Source organism: Schistocerca nitens, chromosome 11 (genome assembly GCF_023898315.1).
Source record: "Schistocerca nitens isolate TAMUIC-IGC-003100 chromosome 11, iqSchNite1.1, whole genome shotgun sequence".
In the NCBI taxonomy this organism is placed as follows: Eukaryota; Metazoa; Arthropoda; class Insecta; order Orthoptera; family Acrididae; genus Schistocerca; species Schistocerca nitens.
In genome coordinates, this window is record NC_064624.1 from 155117339 (window position 1) to 155133017 (window position 15679).

The window sequence follows — 15679 nt, forward strand, 5'->3', positions numbered from 1 at the left end:
GTGAAGTTATTGAACCAACAGGACTTGAGAAAATAGCACAAAAAAACCGATTACAGAAAATCAAGAAAGCATTCGGACTTATTCAAAATATATATAACAAGAAATGTCTATCAAAAGGCACTAAAATCAGACACTACAACACAGTCATCAAACCAACAGTCACATATGCAAGTGAAACACTCTCCCTGAATAGAAAATTAGATTTACACGAAATTAAGAAAGTAGAGAGAAAAATTATTAGAAAAATCCTAGGACCACGATACACACAAGATGGATACAGGCTGCAGACTACCGAGACAACCGAAAAAATATCAAACATCGAGGCAGATATCAGGAAGAGGCGGATGAAGTTTTATGGACATATAGACAGATTACCTGGAAACAGGTTAACTAAACGTCTATTGGACTATATGACATCACTTAAGGCAACAATACCCTGGGTAACTGAAGTTAAGAAGGATTTGAAAAAGGCAAAAATTGACATAACAAACACATCAGACCGGGATACATTCAGAAGAAAAATCGACAAGTGGAAGTTTACTCCAGAGACGGAATCTAAACCTTTCCGACCAAAGTGGACCGAAGAAAGGAAGAAGGCCTTTGGGGAGGCAATGAAGAAATACTGGGAAAATAAGAAGAACATTAAGAAATGTTAATCACCTGCTTATCGTTCTCCCATGGGGACATTCGCTAATAATAATAATAAATAATAAATGATATGCCCTCTAGTGTTACGGGTAATTCTAAAATATTTCTGTTTGCTGATGACACTAGCTTGGTAGTAAAGGATATTGTGTACAACATTGGCTCGGTTTCAAATAGTGCAGTTCATCAGTTCATGACATAAGTTCACAGCTTGTAGAAAAGAAACTAACGCTAAATCACAGTAAGACTCAATTTTTACCGTTTCTAACACACAATTCAACAAAACCCAACGTTTTAATTTCACAGAATGGGCATATCATCAGTGAAACTGAACAGTTCAAATTTCTAGCTGTTCATATAGATAGTAAGCTGTCGTGGAAAGCCCACGTTCAGGATCATGTTCAAAGACTTACTGCTGCGATTTTTACTATTATACTATATCTTAAGTGAATGATCATTCGACACGAAAATTACTCTGCTTTGCTTATTTTCATTCGTATATGTCGTATGATATTATATTTTGGGATAACTCTTCCCATTTCAAAAGGATATTTTTGGCTCAGAAACGGGCGGTTCGGGCAATAATTGCTGTTAGTTCACGAACCTATTCTCGACCCCTGTTCACGAGTCTGGGTATTTTGACATTGGCCTTTCAGTATATATATTCCTTACTGTCATTTATAGTTATCAAAATTAGCTTATTCCCAAGAATAATCAGCCTTCACTCAGTTAGTATTCGGCAGAAATCAAACCGGCATTTGGATCGGACGTCCTTAACTCTTGTGCGGAGAGGTGTGTAGTATACTGCTACATCCATTTTCAATAAGTTACCACTCGAAGTCAAAAATCTTAGCAGTAATCCACGCGCTTTCAAATCGAAACTGAAGAGTTTCCTCATGGGTCACTCCTTCTATTCTGTCGAGGAGTTCCTTGAAAAATTAAGCTGATTCTTATTGTATTGTTGATTGCGTTTACTTAAACTTGTGGACTAACTTTTTTCGGGTTCATAAACATTTATTTTTATCTGTTATTTCTTTTATGTTGTAATTTAATGTACTGACAAGTTCCATGACCTTGGAGATTTACTCCTCATTTTGGTCCTACGGAATTGACGTTTAAATAAAATAATGTATTGTGAAAGTTTCCATCGTCAATTGTTATTTAAAAAATCCTCAAAGCAACTTCGAGTAAAAACGTGGGGAAGCCTAAAGCCCGGTCCACACGCAACGATCTGTCTGCGCAGACATCGGCGCAGATGTCTGTACATGCAAAAGGTCGCTGCAAATGTGGTGTGTTCACACGACACAAACCCCAATCTACTACTCGCCCGCCATCTGTCGGTGTAGAAAAGAAATATCAGTGGCAAGCGACGACGCTCCCCGTAAACGTCAAAAATTTAATTCAGTTATTTTGAATTATAGAAATGGAGGAAGTTCTGTTGTGGTCTGTGTTCGCAACTTGTGTTGGAAAAAACATTCAGACCAACCGCAGGAAACAGAGAAAGCGGTCAAAATGGTGTAGACAGTGGCTGATAAAGCGAAAGCAGTTTTCTCACGTAAATTTACTGCGAGAGTTGCTGGGCGAACCTAACGACTGGCGAAATTATTTGCGGATGGATGTCGACACTTATAATTATCTCTTAAAGCATGTAACCCCTCATATTATGAGAAAAAGTACTTGTATGAGAAGGACAATTTCTCCTCACGAACGGCTTGCCAAGCAGATCAAAATACCATAACGATGGCTGGTATACTTGATCTACTCCTACAACAGATCTTCTAGATTTCTGAACTTTGGATAACTCTTTTCGGTAAACAGTTCGCAACGAATTTTTTTTAAATATATATTACTGTTTCTCTGTTTGCCGAGGCGTCAACTGCCCGCAATTTTTCAATTAGAACATTGTATGCTGCTGTCTTTTTGTCTCGGGCACTATATTCTTTACTTTTAATCTTCCACAAACATGGGCGGTTTCTATATATTTCAATGAATTCACTTACAAGCTCTCGAGAACACTAAAGAGTATCAGCCATTTTAATGCCCTGTGCGCACAAATACAAACACTAGACTGAGGAAACAGCTGTTTCGCGCCAGATTTGCGGCGATCTCCTGTCCACACGCTCCAACTTGTCTGCGCAGATGTGGTTTGAACCCACAGATTTGAGAGGTTTCGCTCAAACCTCCAACTCCAACTTCCAGGTTTGCACACACCTCAGGTTGGTGCAAATCTTCTGTCCACACGCAACGATCTGTCTGCTCAGATGTGATGTGCGCAGACATTTGCGCAGACAGATCTTGCGTGTGGACGGGCCTTAACAGACACATCATTGTTGCACATCATTGTGGTCCAAAACCACACGGAAGTGACGTCAAAATGACGTATACGCAAACGCGCTGCACACTTGTCGACTGATCGAGATCTGTGGTCGAATCGAGTTAGCGGGAAAAGCGTCTGCTTTGTTCTTCACTGTCATACTGACCGTGTATCTTGAGTGGTTGTGTTTTCGCTATCGAGGAAAATGTCTCAGGTGTATGAAAACATCTTTCGTGACGCTCTGAAAGATTTCAGGGTTTCGGAGGATGGCCTGATTTCAGGCTATTGTAATTCGTTGGAGGAGGTAATAATAATTTTATGTTAGAATTGGCTGGCAAAAATATGCGCCTTAGAAAATAACTTTTTTTCTGCTGCCAGTTAAGATTTCATTTTAATAAATTTTATATGTCGCTTTCCGCGATCTGATTCCAATTTTTAAGTGAGTTTTTTATGTATTAAGCAGTTTTTTCTTTGTTTTCGTTGTGAGGTGCTGCATTGTTACATTACCTTTACTGTAACATATACACGTGGAATATTGTAATTAATGATCGGTGTTTAGGAAGTTAATGGCAACTTTGTTTCAAAATTCGCCGTTTGTGAGTTCGTCATCTATGTATTACAGTAAGAGAAACTGAACATTGCAGCAGCTCAAGCGCAAACGTCGTCTCGAGTAAATGGCATAATTTAGAAGACACACACATGAAAATGGGACTCTGGGCCTGGGAACAATCATGCAAAAGGAAAATAAAAAGCAGTATATTTGCAGCTAATGTCATTGCCAGAGCGTGGGCTCTGTATTCCACATAAATGTAGCCTGCATTTTCCCAGGAATTTTACGTAGTTCTTTCTAATTGCACTACCAGCTCCAGTGCATAACTGCACAAATCCATTACTGCTGTTTTCTTTGTGCTGGCACTGAGCTGAATTTCATTGAGGTACTGAATTCAGAGATTAGCTAGAAAACTGTCTGTGCAGGGATATGGAGCTCTGTAATTCAAATGACTGTAAGATCCTTAGTTTCTCACCAAAGTTTCAGCAAGGTCAGTGACATCAACTATGAAACAACTTTTTTCATCAATAGCACTGTAATGAATGCCACTTTATGCAAATGTTGCAACATGACCACGTTTGGCCTCCCTACTGAATTCTGAGCAAAGGTGTATTGTTGATGGATGCTGAGTGAGAGCTTTTTGTTCAGGATACCATTGCTCAGTAATAATTGTCCGCTTAATTAATACATGTTACGATGTTTCACTTATTACCACTGCTTAGGTGGCTGCTTAAGTATGTGTGGATAATGTTGGAACTCTATTGGGATTCCTGGATTATATTGGTAGACAGAGTCTGTCAGGATCTAAAATTTTCTCAGCGCCACACTGAAATTTTGATGATAATGTAAGCTGTTTTAGTCTTTAGAAATACTCATTGGTGAATATGGGTCCTCATAGGGTATAGAATGTTATGACACTTTGAAGCCCTCAAAGTTAAACTTCTCTTACAGGTGTTCTTTCACATCTACACTCTTCTTATTGCCCTGCTAGATTTTATTTTAATTTCTTCTATTGATCTGGCTTTTACTGGAGATAATGATGATGGGAGTGAGTTATTAAGTCATTCATTTATTTTTCTTAGTTTTTCGTCTCACAACATAGGACTTGGGATGAGGCAAAATGTCTTCTGGAGTTATTATCTCAGTTCTTCTACTGGATAGTGTTTACTTCTCGAGGAGGAGAAATGTTGAGGTCTGCATCTATAACCTTGTCAGGAATACCAATAGTAGAAATAGATGGCAAATTATTTTGAAGTTTGGAGTGTATCAGTCAAATAAGCCTTAAAAGTGCTGTATTATTTCTGTTGGTGATAAGGAGGAATTCTGGCTAACCAGCCCAGATCGTGATTGATTTTGCTCTATTTGTCATTAGATAATTTCCTGTATCATACAATAACTTAAGTAAGACTTCAAGACAAGAAGTCATAGCTTATGGCTTGTATGATGTGGCAGAGTATGCAAAATTATGCTGTTTTTTTTTTTTTCATATGATGATTATGCAGAATCATAAGTTGTGGTCCTTGAGGGGAGTGTCTCATGTACGTAATGGAAGTTTCATGAATTCTGTGAGCAATTCGTCGTATCATGCTCTCTTTCCCAGGTCTTTGTCACACATTTCAATCCCTTTGCAAATTGTGCCAAGATGCCTGCAGATTTTGTGATTAAGCTTAATGGATGTTGTATTGAAGTAATGTAGTCAGAGGTCTTTCTTCCACTTTTGTTAAGAGTTTGACAGCCGAAAACTGATATTTTTCAATTGTAGGAGAGAAATCATTTTGTAATTTTTACAAAAACTTTTTCATGGATGTATTAACCAGTTTCAACTTTCATCAGTTGTACTGGATAGTTTTGATTGGTGATTGTCTTATTCTTAGTACATACAACCTGGAATTCATAGTATGCATAATTATTATGCTTAATAAAGCTTTTGTTGACATAAGGCAAGGCATGCTTGAAATGAGGTTAACTGAAGCACTGATCAGTTAACCCCAAAACTAGATCATTAAACTTCATGTGCACTTGGAAAATATTTTTCATGATCATAATCACAACTGAAAGAACATTTTATGATCACAAATTTAACTGAAGTCAACAGTAACATAATTTGTGGTCAGTGAATAACAATGGAATAAAAGCAAAAGAGCAAACAAATGAACTCCCAATTTTGTTAACTCATCCATGATTAATAACATAACACTTACTTACTTTAGCTGTCAAAAACATCAGATGTGATGAAAGGCTGTGTACATTAAATAACTGAATTTTGTAAAGCCTAAAATTTCCCTCTTCATTCATGTTTCCCAGTTAACCTTAAGTGTAGTTACCCTCAGTTTATGCTACTGGTCACTTTATTCTCAGGTGGAAACACTTCTCGATCAGCTGAAAACTGTGCCGGGTTTTCATACTGCGTGAGAAGTAGTCGTTTTAAAGAGCCTTCTTCAGATGTTATGAAAAGTAAGTGAACCGCTGCATTAATTACTTTCTGTGGTTTACCATTTTAGTTCATATATGTATACTTCAAGGAAGAACTTAGTTTGCTGGAATTAGGGATTGTATATATAGGCTACTTTAAATGGACATTTCTTTCTAAGCTGCACTAACAATTGATGGAATTGACTGTTTTTGTTATTGTTAATAGTTGTTGTGATATGCAAGGCAGAATTGTATTAATTATTTTCCTCTGTGTTGACTTGTTTGTCATTTATCCATTTTCACAGCCATACACTCAGTAATTTTTACACACTTGCATTTGATAATAGGCTGATTAAAATTATTAGTTGGTTGACAGTTCCTGTCGGAGCTGGTTTCCTCCAGAGTGCTGAATACATCAGGTCCAAACTATCTCTGTTCGCCATTTCCTGACTGCCACAACAGCTGATCAATCCACTTCCATTTTCTTGTCTGACTTCCTTTCTTGATGTGTTTGAACGCCATGCAATCATTTGCTGCCTTCAACAAGATTGGCCTTAAACAACATTTTCAGACGGTAGGCATAACTATGTATCCTTACAATATCTTTATGGTGCTAGAGCTAGCTTTCACATCTAACATAATGTGAAAGGCTGATCTGGTTGAAGGTAGCACATGATCGTTGGGACCAAATAATCTTACATTTGTGTAATGTAGAGTGGGGCATAGTGCAACGGATAAGAAACATTCCTGATCCATATAAAGTTGTGGATTTGAGTCTTGACAGATTCTTTCATATTTTTTATACCAAAATATTATCAAAATTACTTCATTATTTTTATTTAGTTAATAGGTTTGGATGCAGTTTTATTTCTAACACTCTGCTGTGTCATTTTCGACATTGTATTTACTTTTTAATTCCTTATATTTCTTCTTCATATCATTTTCATTTGAAATCAGCTTGTCACCTATAACCTGTAACTGAATACAAACCAGGACTGCTCATAAGTTGGTAATTTGGCAGTCCATGCAGCTTGTGTGAGGACAGTTTCAGGTGCCATAATTAATGAAAGGAAGAAATTAGTTTGCTTTTAGCATTGAAATACAATTTTTCTTTCTTTCTTGAGTTTGCTTATAGAGAATAGCTTCAGCTAGTTTCCTGCCACATGCTTAGTGTTGAATGTTTCACCATCAAGCCAGGCCAGGCAACAGCATTAGGTGTGAGGCTCTGCTGCGACTGCCCGTGGTCAGTGTATTAATTGTTGTGAACAAAGTATGATTAACAGTTTTCTGTAGAATGCTGACAGCCATTTTCTAGGATATATTGCACATCATGTTATGGTTAGGTTATCAAATGAGTTTAAATTCTGGGCTATAAAATGTCGTGTCTGCCACAGTTATGCCATATGTCACTCCAAAACCAGTTGTCAGCAGAGCATGTCATATTCATGTTATTTCATAATGGCCACTTCCATCACTGCACAGAGTTACATGTATATGTCTCCCATCCTTTCGTAATCCCAACCTGTGCTCTGCCTCTACTGAGCTAAACCTACTTTTTTTAACATGAAAATTAAATTGAACAGCACTTGCTGAGTGACCTGCTCTGTTTGTTGCCTATAATACAGCAGCAGCCGGTGTGCTAACACTTTAGCAACAAGTGACAGATGCCAACTAACCAATAATTTTAATGAATCTATACTGCTGTGTTCATGTTGAAATTGTTTCTATGGTTTTCGATAATTGTGGTGTTGATATGTAAAACAGTAGTCAGCTCATTGAACCGATTGACAGGCATGTTTAGCTTTATTGTCTTTCTAGTTAAGTTTATTTTTCTAATCCCACATTGATAGTAATTACATTTTTCTACATAAGTGTTCTTCACATCTCCTTTGTTTACAAAGAATATTAATTCCACATTTATTGGAACCACAATAAAGCACTTCAGTTGGCCGAAATCAGTATGGTATCCTCATTGCACATGGCAGACAGTTCCATTTCTTTGCTAGATACAATGGGTGTGACATCCTGTAAAATTTTGCTCCAGTACTATGTAAAGTAGATAGACAATCTGCTTCCATCAGTTCAGAACTTTGACAATACCTGTCAAATGAATGAAATGTTTTCTCTCGTTGTATTTAGTTAATTAACAATAACATATGTGAATTATTTAACAATAACAATGTTTTTTTGTCTGTGAAAAATATATTAACTGTTCCAGGTAAAACAAAGCATTTCTTCAAGCAAATGCAGGGACATGTCCCTATCCCCTTTTTTGGTTGTGCATTTGCAGTGGAGAGTGTGTGGTCGAGGCACTGTGTTTTGGGGCCAAAATACTATAAAAGTAGAGAGTCTAGTGTACCTGAGCACTTGGTAATATCATGCTGTGTTAAGATATACTTACTTTCCATAAAACAAGTTCGTTACAGGGAAAGTTTATTAAATAAATTTTATAGTAGTTCTTTACCCTCTTTAGGAAGACCATGTGACTCCTCGCAAGAGATTGAGGATCATGGATACTAGAAAATCCAACTGCCCAGCAACTTTAAATATGAAGTGTATAAGGGTGTATCCTGATTACAGTATGCACTCAGCAACTGAACACAGGGATACCAAGGCAAAAGTAAGTATCCAGTTTGGGTTCTGCTTCGAGAAAATTTTACATGATCAGTTGAGGGTATACTTTAAAATCTGTTGTTTTTAATGCTCTTAATTAAATAATTGATACATTTTTGTCTTACAGGTTCTTGCAAGTCTACAGAAAGATTTGGCATTGCCATGCCCGCCTAAGAGCTATCTACGTTATTATTTGACTGCTTCCCCAGCAAGTGCACACACACATGCTACTGAATGTGTTGAAGCAAGTGGGTACATACATCCTTCACTTGTAAAGGAAATCAAAAACTTAGTACTCAGTGGCATGACATCTCTCAAAGTCATTAAGTTGGCTCTAGACAGATTTGTTGAAATCAGTTTCACTGGGACACACATACCAGGTCAAATGAATACTACCTTTTACCCCACAGAGAAAACTATTTACAGTCACATTTATCGGACCCTTTATGGTACAAATAAAGTATTGTTTGACGAGACTAGACTGCAGAATCAGGTTGATGAGTGGCACAAAGACTCGAGCAATCACATGATTTATTATAGACATTGTACGGGAGCCAATGGAGAAGTGAAACCATTACTTTTTTGCTATCAGAGCAGTTGGCAGAGAGATCTTTTGAAGAAGTATGGGGGTAGTTGTTTGTTAGATGCAACATACAAAACAACAACATATGATATTCCTTTATTTTTTATAGCTGTGAAGAGTAATGTGGGCTATTTGGTTGTCGGTTTTTTTTTTTTCATTCAGATTGAAAATGCAAGATCCATTCATGAAGCACTAGACATTTTCAAGGACTGGAACAAGGATTGGAATCCCCTCTATTGGGTTACTGATTTCTCGGAGTCAGAGATAAATGCAATTGAGCAAGCATTCCCTCAGACAAAAGTTTACTTGTGCCTTTTCCATCGAAAACAGGCATGGGGAAGATGGTTGAAAAAAAAGGATAATCTACGTGTACCAAATGACATGAAGACATTTCTGGATATGTGGCAAGAAATTCCAGAATCACTAACAGAGAGAGAATTTAGAGATCGCGTAGAAGAGTTGCGAACGCATGAGGTTTCTCGGAGAAACGAGCGTTCATGGCCATACTTTCAACAGCAATGGCTAACGGTATGTGAAAGATGGGTGAAAGCGTATGAGGACAAGGGCAGATTTGCAACTATTGACACTACAAATGGAGTTGAAGCCATGAACAAGGTTGTAAAACATTTTTTCCTTAAACACAATTCAGACAGGACTTTAACTGGGGTTACTAAGGTTATAATAAACCAGTTTCTTCCAAGCCTAATTAGAAAGTACTGTCTGCAGAATTCTGCCATCAAAGCTTATAACAAAGATGTTCCACTGTTTTTGCATAAAAAAAGAAACAAGTTTGTGAAACATGTCATGCAGCGATATGGATCAGCAAAAGTTGAGTTAACTGCAAGATCAGTGAGTAGGAGATCGGATGGTTCATTTTGTGTGGAGAGTGCAAAGTCCAAAAACTGTAATTATGTTGTAAACTTTGATATACCAGATTGCACATGTGAAGATTTTCGGAGATATAAATACTCATGCAAGCATTTCTGTGCAATCTTTATTTTTTATCCAGAGTGGGGTTTTGATAAAATGCCAGAAAGTTATAAGACTAGTCCATTAATCTGTCTTGATGAAATGTATGGGGTGGGCTTTAGAAGTGGCTCTTCAGTAATTTCATATGAAGGCAGTAGTAGTGACGAAGCTGTTGAGGAGGCAGTTGAAACAGCTGAGGAGGCTGTCGAGGTTGAGGAGGCTGTCGAGGCAGCAAATACAGATGGTGTTGTTCAAACCCAGAATATTCCTTTGCAGCAGTTTGAAGCAAGGGAGCTGTGTAAACAGATTTATAATCTCACATACAACTGCAGCAACAGCGAAACAAAAAGTACTTGAATCACTGAGCAACTGTGTGCAAGATTTGCAATTAGCAAATCCTGAAGTTGGTGGTCTCCCATTAGCAGTGCCATCAACTTCCAAACAATAGTGAAGAACGATGCCAAAAGCCTTACAAGATCTGTCTTAAACACATTATAACTTCCCATTTGAAGGGTAAGAAATGACGGTTTATTTGAATTTTAGATAGCTCTTTGTCTATGTAAAATACAAATAAGCTCCGTCATTTCTGATCCTCGAGATGGAATGCTACGAGGTCTTTATGTTGGTCTCTGCTTTTAAACTTTGTTGCACATTTGAATTTCGAAGTAGCAATAGATAAAATATTATAAAAAGGATAGTTGCTACATTTGTGTGTGTGTTTGTGAGTGAGCGAGTGTGCGCGCGCGCTTTTGAAAAGGCCCTTGTTGCCCGAAAGATAAGTCCGACAGTCTTTTTGTTGTGCCTTTCTGTGACTCAGCATCTTCACCATTTGGTGAGCAACAACTACTATCCTTTTCATAATATTGTTACATTCCATCCTGGATTTTTCGTTGTTCATCAGAGAAAAGATTTTTCTGATGAATTAAACTAGATGGTAGTGTAGAACTTGCAAACTTTTTAAAATATGAAGTAAAAGATTTTAACTTTAAATTAGGTTAATTCAAATATGGGACAATGTTGAGAATTGAAAAGGTGGAAAAAATAAATAAGATATATCTTAGTGGCATTGAGATGTCGTATGACTGATGGAGGAAAGATTTTGCATTTCTTTTTCCAAGTAAGAATGCACTTGCTCTCACTTGCTTCAATACATATCTAGTGATTCACGTGAAACAGAGAAAAAGATAGACTGCCCTGTTAATGAACATGAGATTGCCCAGTATCACTCTGACAGAAGAGTATGGTGTTTCCTTGATATGGTATCTGGTCAGCAATGTCATTGGGACCAAATGAAGTAAGTATTGACTTTATTTGCTTTGGAAGCTTAATGTGTATCAGTTACCTACATATTGGATATCTACCACCTTGGTTCTAATGTTCTTAATAACTTTGCAGAGTTACTGCAGGTACCACACAGAAGCGATTACTGTTACTGGAATACCAGTAATGTTTATTAAATTCAGTTGTAAAGTAGTTCTGGGCATTGCAGCTGGTGAGCAATGTCATTGGGCACCAAAAGAAGTGAGTACTAAATTTTGGAATTGTGCCTTGAAAACATGTGTATCAGTTGTCTTCATGTTGCATAACTCAATTACTTGTTGTTAATTTATTTGTTAGGTTCAGTTATGATGGATTTCTGGCCTTCAGTCCATGGGAAAATTCACACCAGATTGCATCAAGACTGTTATATTCCAAGGATATCTTGGAAGATTGATAGTATTCCTGAAGGAAAACAATCGATATAGTATTTCACGTGTGTATCAAACTGCCATTTGTTGTGGCACATAAATGTTTGCAACTTGATTGTAATTTTTGAACAGTTTCTCAACTATCCAAGAATTTCTTGTAATGAGAAGTAGACATTGTTGCTTGGGTAAAGGAAATACAAATCACGGTCAATATAACTACCTTATTAACTTTCCACAGAGAAATATTTTTCACTACTGCTACTTAAAAATTCAAATGTGTGACAAAGTTTGCTTACAGAACTTGGCATAAAGATCTCTCCCTTATTTGTATTTTTTAGGTAGCTCTTATTGTTTGATCCTTCAAATGGAATGCTATGACCTCCATGTGATCTATTCCTTATTAGTTAATTATCCATTAAGGCACAAATATATGAAATTACAATGAGAGGGGTCTTTATGCCAGGCCCTGTAAAAGTAATGGCATCTTACTTAATATTATTGTTGGGAATTTGATGGCACAGCTGTGGGGAGACCACAAATTTCAGGGTTTGCTAACTGCAAATCTGGCACACAGTTGCTGAGTGATTCAAGTACTTTTCATAGTGTTTCACTGTTGATACAGTTGTATGTGAGATTATAAACCTGTTTGAACAACACCTTCACTTCAAATTGCTGCAAAGAAATGGTTATGGTATCAGTGTGATGCTCTATGTGTTTCCTCAACTGTGTCCTCATTGCTACTGTCTTCATGTGAAATTACTGCAGACACACTTCTGAAACCAAACCTGTACATATCGTGAAGACAGATTAATGGGCTATTCCTGCAGCTTTCTGGTATTTTATCAAAACCCTACTCTGGATAGAAAATAAAGATTGCACAGAAATGCTTGCATGGGTATTTATATATCTCAAAATCTTCACATGCGCAGTTTGGTAGAGCAAAGCTTACAACATAATTAGTCTTTGAACATTGTACTCTCCATACAAAACATTGTCCAACTTCACATTCACTAATCTTGCAGTTAATTCAACTTTCCCTGGTGCATATCACTGCATGACATGTTTCACAAACTTGCTTTTTTTTAAAAAAAAAATGAAAAAACAGTGGAAAATGTCTGTTATGATTTGATGGCAGAATTCTACAGACAGTACTTTCTAATTAGGCTTGGAAGAAATTGATTTCTTATATCCCTAGTAGCCCCATTGAAGGTCCCATCTGTGTTCCATTTTAGGAAAAAAAATGTTTAAAATCTTGTTCATGGTGTCAACACTTGTAATGTCAATGGTATCAAAATTGCCCTTGTCCTCATAAGCTTCCACTGACTTTTCATGTATCAATAGCCACTGCTGTTAAACGTACGGTGATGCATATTCGTTTCTCTGAGAAGCCTCACTATCTCTTCTATATGATCTGTAAATTCTCTGTTGGTGATTCTGAAATTTCTTGCCACATGCCCAGAAATCTCTTCATGTCATTTGGTATTTATTCAGCCATCTTCCTCAAACCTGTTTGACTGAAAAGGCACAAGTAAACTTTTGTCTGAGGATATGCTTGATCAGTTGCGTTTGTCTCTGACTATAAGAAATCAGTAACCCAGTAAGTGGGATTCCAATCCTTGAAAATGGCTAGTGCTTCATGAATGGATCTCGCATTTTCAACTTGAATGAAAAAGAAAACCAAATAACCCACATTACTCTTTACAGCTATAAAAAAATAAAGGCATATCGTGTTGTAGTTTTGTGTGTTGCATATAACAACTATCCCTGTACTTCTTCAAAAGATCTCTTTGCTAACAGCTCTGATAGAAAAACGTGATGGTTTCACTCCTCCATTGGCACCTATACCATGTTTGTAATAAATCATGTGATTGCTTTATTCCTTGTGCCACTCGTCAGCATGATTCTGCAATCTAGTCTCGTCAAACAATGCTTTATTTGTACATTACAAGGTCCAATATGTGTGAATATAATTTTTTTCAATGGGGTAAAATGTAGTATTCGTTAGACCTGGTATGTGTGTCCCAGTGAAATTATCAATAAATGTATCTAGAGCCAAATTATTGGCTGTATGATGTCATTCCATTGTGCACCTGAATTTGTATTTCCTTTACAAGCTATTGTTAGAGTGTGTGTGTGTGTGTGTGTGTGTGTGTGTGTGTGTGTGTGTGCTGATTTGCTGGAGAAGCAGAGAGATAGTGTTTCAGCTATCTTTGAGACAGTTAAAGGAGGTGCTTTAGAAATGAGTGTCCTGATTGATATGAAAAACAGTTTTCAAATTTTCTGTACAAACTATAAACAGTTCCTCAGTTGGTGACTGTGGAAGAGATTGCCATAGCCACAGTATTGATCCACTGTCAGGTGGTAAACCTAGGATTTCCTTCCAGTATGAGCCAAGTGAAGTAAAACTGTGGTTGGAGAAATGTTTTATATTCTTAAACTGAGTATTTGTAACCCATTATGTTGTATTGCAGTTCATGTGTCAACACTTAAAAATGTTTAGTTCTTCACTGATGACACTTGATACAATTTCAATTTTTTAAGGCTATTCTGTGTCAAGTTAAATTTTGAATTATCCATTTAAGCTTATTTTTTGCTGTGTGGCAGATGGATTTATGTTCATGTAATATTTTTAACGTTGATTGTAGTAAGGTGTAATAATATGTAAATGCCCAATAAAATAGATTGATATTTATATTTTTTGTTTCTGTATAATAATTCTGTAGCTTGGTGACCTGAGTTGTGTGTGTGTGTGTGTGTGTGTGTGTGTGTGTGGGAAATGTGGCAATAACAGATCAGAAATTGTGTGCAGAATGTACCTAATTATCAACACCTGTAAGTGGCTAAAGGTCTGGATTTCATTCTTAGAGAGCTGCAAGATCACCAATGGTATCTGTACAGGTACCAGCTTCATATAAATTAGTAAGGTTTTTACTGACTATTATTCACCAAAGCCGACAAAACAGGCTGCATTCAGTAGTAGTACTACATAATGGTGATACTTCAGTACAACTTTGAACCCTTTTAAGTGGTTTAGATCAGCAGGAGCAAAGTATATTCTTCAAGGTATGTTTCACATGCAACTAAGAAACCTTTGCCTTGAATGTCATGTGATTTTGCACTCTGCTGCTAAGTTTTCCTTTTAGATTTATTAAATTTCTTAAAGAGGCTTCTGTTACAAACACTAGCGATCCACATAGGTAACGTGTGACTGATATTCCTTATGTATCACAACCTTATTTCAGTTTCACTCTGTTGTTGCTGGTAACTTATGATGGAAGAGTTGATTTGTGCTACATTAAGGAAGATTAAGAAAAAAGTCATTTACAAACTCGTGAGAAGGAGGCAGGGCTCCCCAAAAGTATAAAGGTTGCCATAAGCAGTCACTTTTGTTGGATTAAGTTATTTCCATATCCTTTCTGGATATTTCAGCCAGCTGCATCCTATTGTAGAGATAGATTAACCAAAAACCTTAGTGTTATATGAACAGAGCAGAAAAAACTTTATTAAATACACAAAGGACTGGTAACTACCTTCATGTATGGACCACTTTCCAAAAAATACACTGTGTCAAGGCATTCAGATTGTACATATTCTTTGTGAATATTTTTATTGTAGCAGGAAGAATGGGGATTGTTTAACTTACCTTTAACCTAAGGTACATTAGATTGTGTATAAAATTCATCAAAAGAGTAAATACGGGCTCTTACTTAAACTGTTTACTATAACAAGAGAAATTAGAGTACAATATTATAAGAGACAGATGAAGACTAGGTGGGAGACTAAGAGTAGACATTCCCTCACATTTGTGGAGATCCTTCAGACAGACAGCCAAGTCGAACTATTTCATGTGGTATGCAAGATAAGAGACAAGTGAAAAACCTTCACGTTTCAGAAGGAAGTAATAA

General features: G+C 36.9%; 1 protein-coding gene across 2 annotated transcripts; it reads left to right on the forward strand.

Annotated features, from left to right (window-relative positions):
* Window positions 1-3132: 3132 nt before the first annotated feature.
* LOC126213437 (uncharacterized) lies at window positions 3133-14320 on the forward strand. Of its 2 annotated transcripts, XM_049941176.1 has the most exons (7): window positions 3133-3263; window positions 5868-5963; window positions 8140-8291; window positions 8395-8541; window positions 8662-11380; window positions 11482-11607; window positions 11704-14320. In XM_049941176.1, the coding sequence occupies exons 2-5, from the start codon at window positions 5957-5959 to the stop codon at window positions 10441-10443; spliced, it is 2088 nt and encodes a 695-aa protein (XP_049797133.1). In that variant the 5' UTR covers window positions 3133-3263; window positions 5868-5956; the 3' UTR covers window positions 10444-11380; window positions 11482-11607; window positions 11704-14320. The 2 variants fall into 2 exon arrangements, with proteins under 2 accessions (XP_049797133.1, XP_049797134.1); XM_049941177.1 differs by lacking the exon at window positions 5868-5963 and having other exon boundaries at window positions 3181-3263.
* The last annotated feature ends 1359 nt before the right edge of the window (window positions 14321-15679 follow it).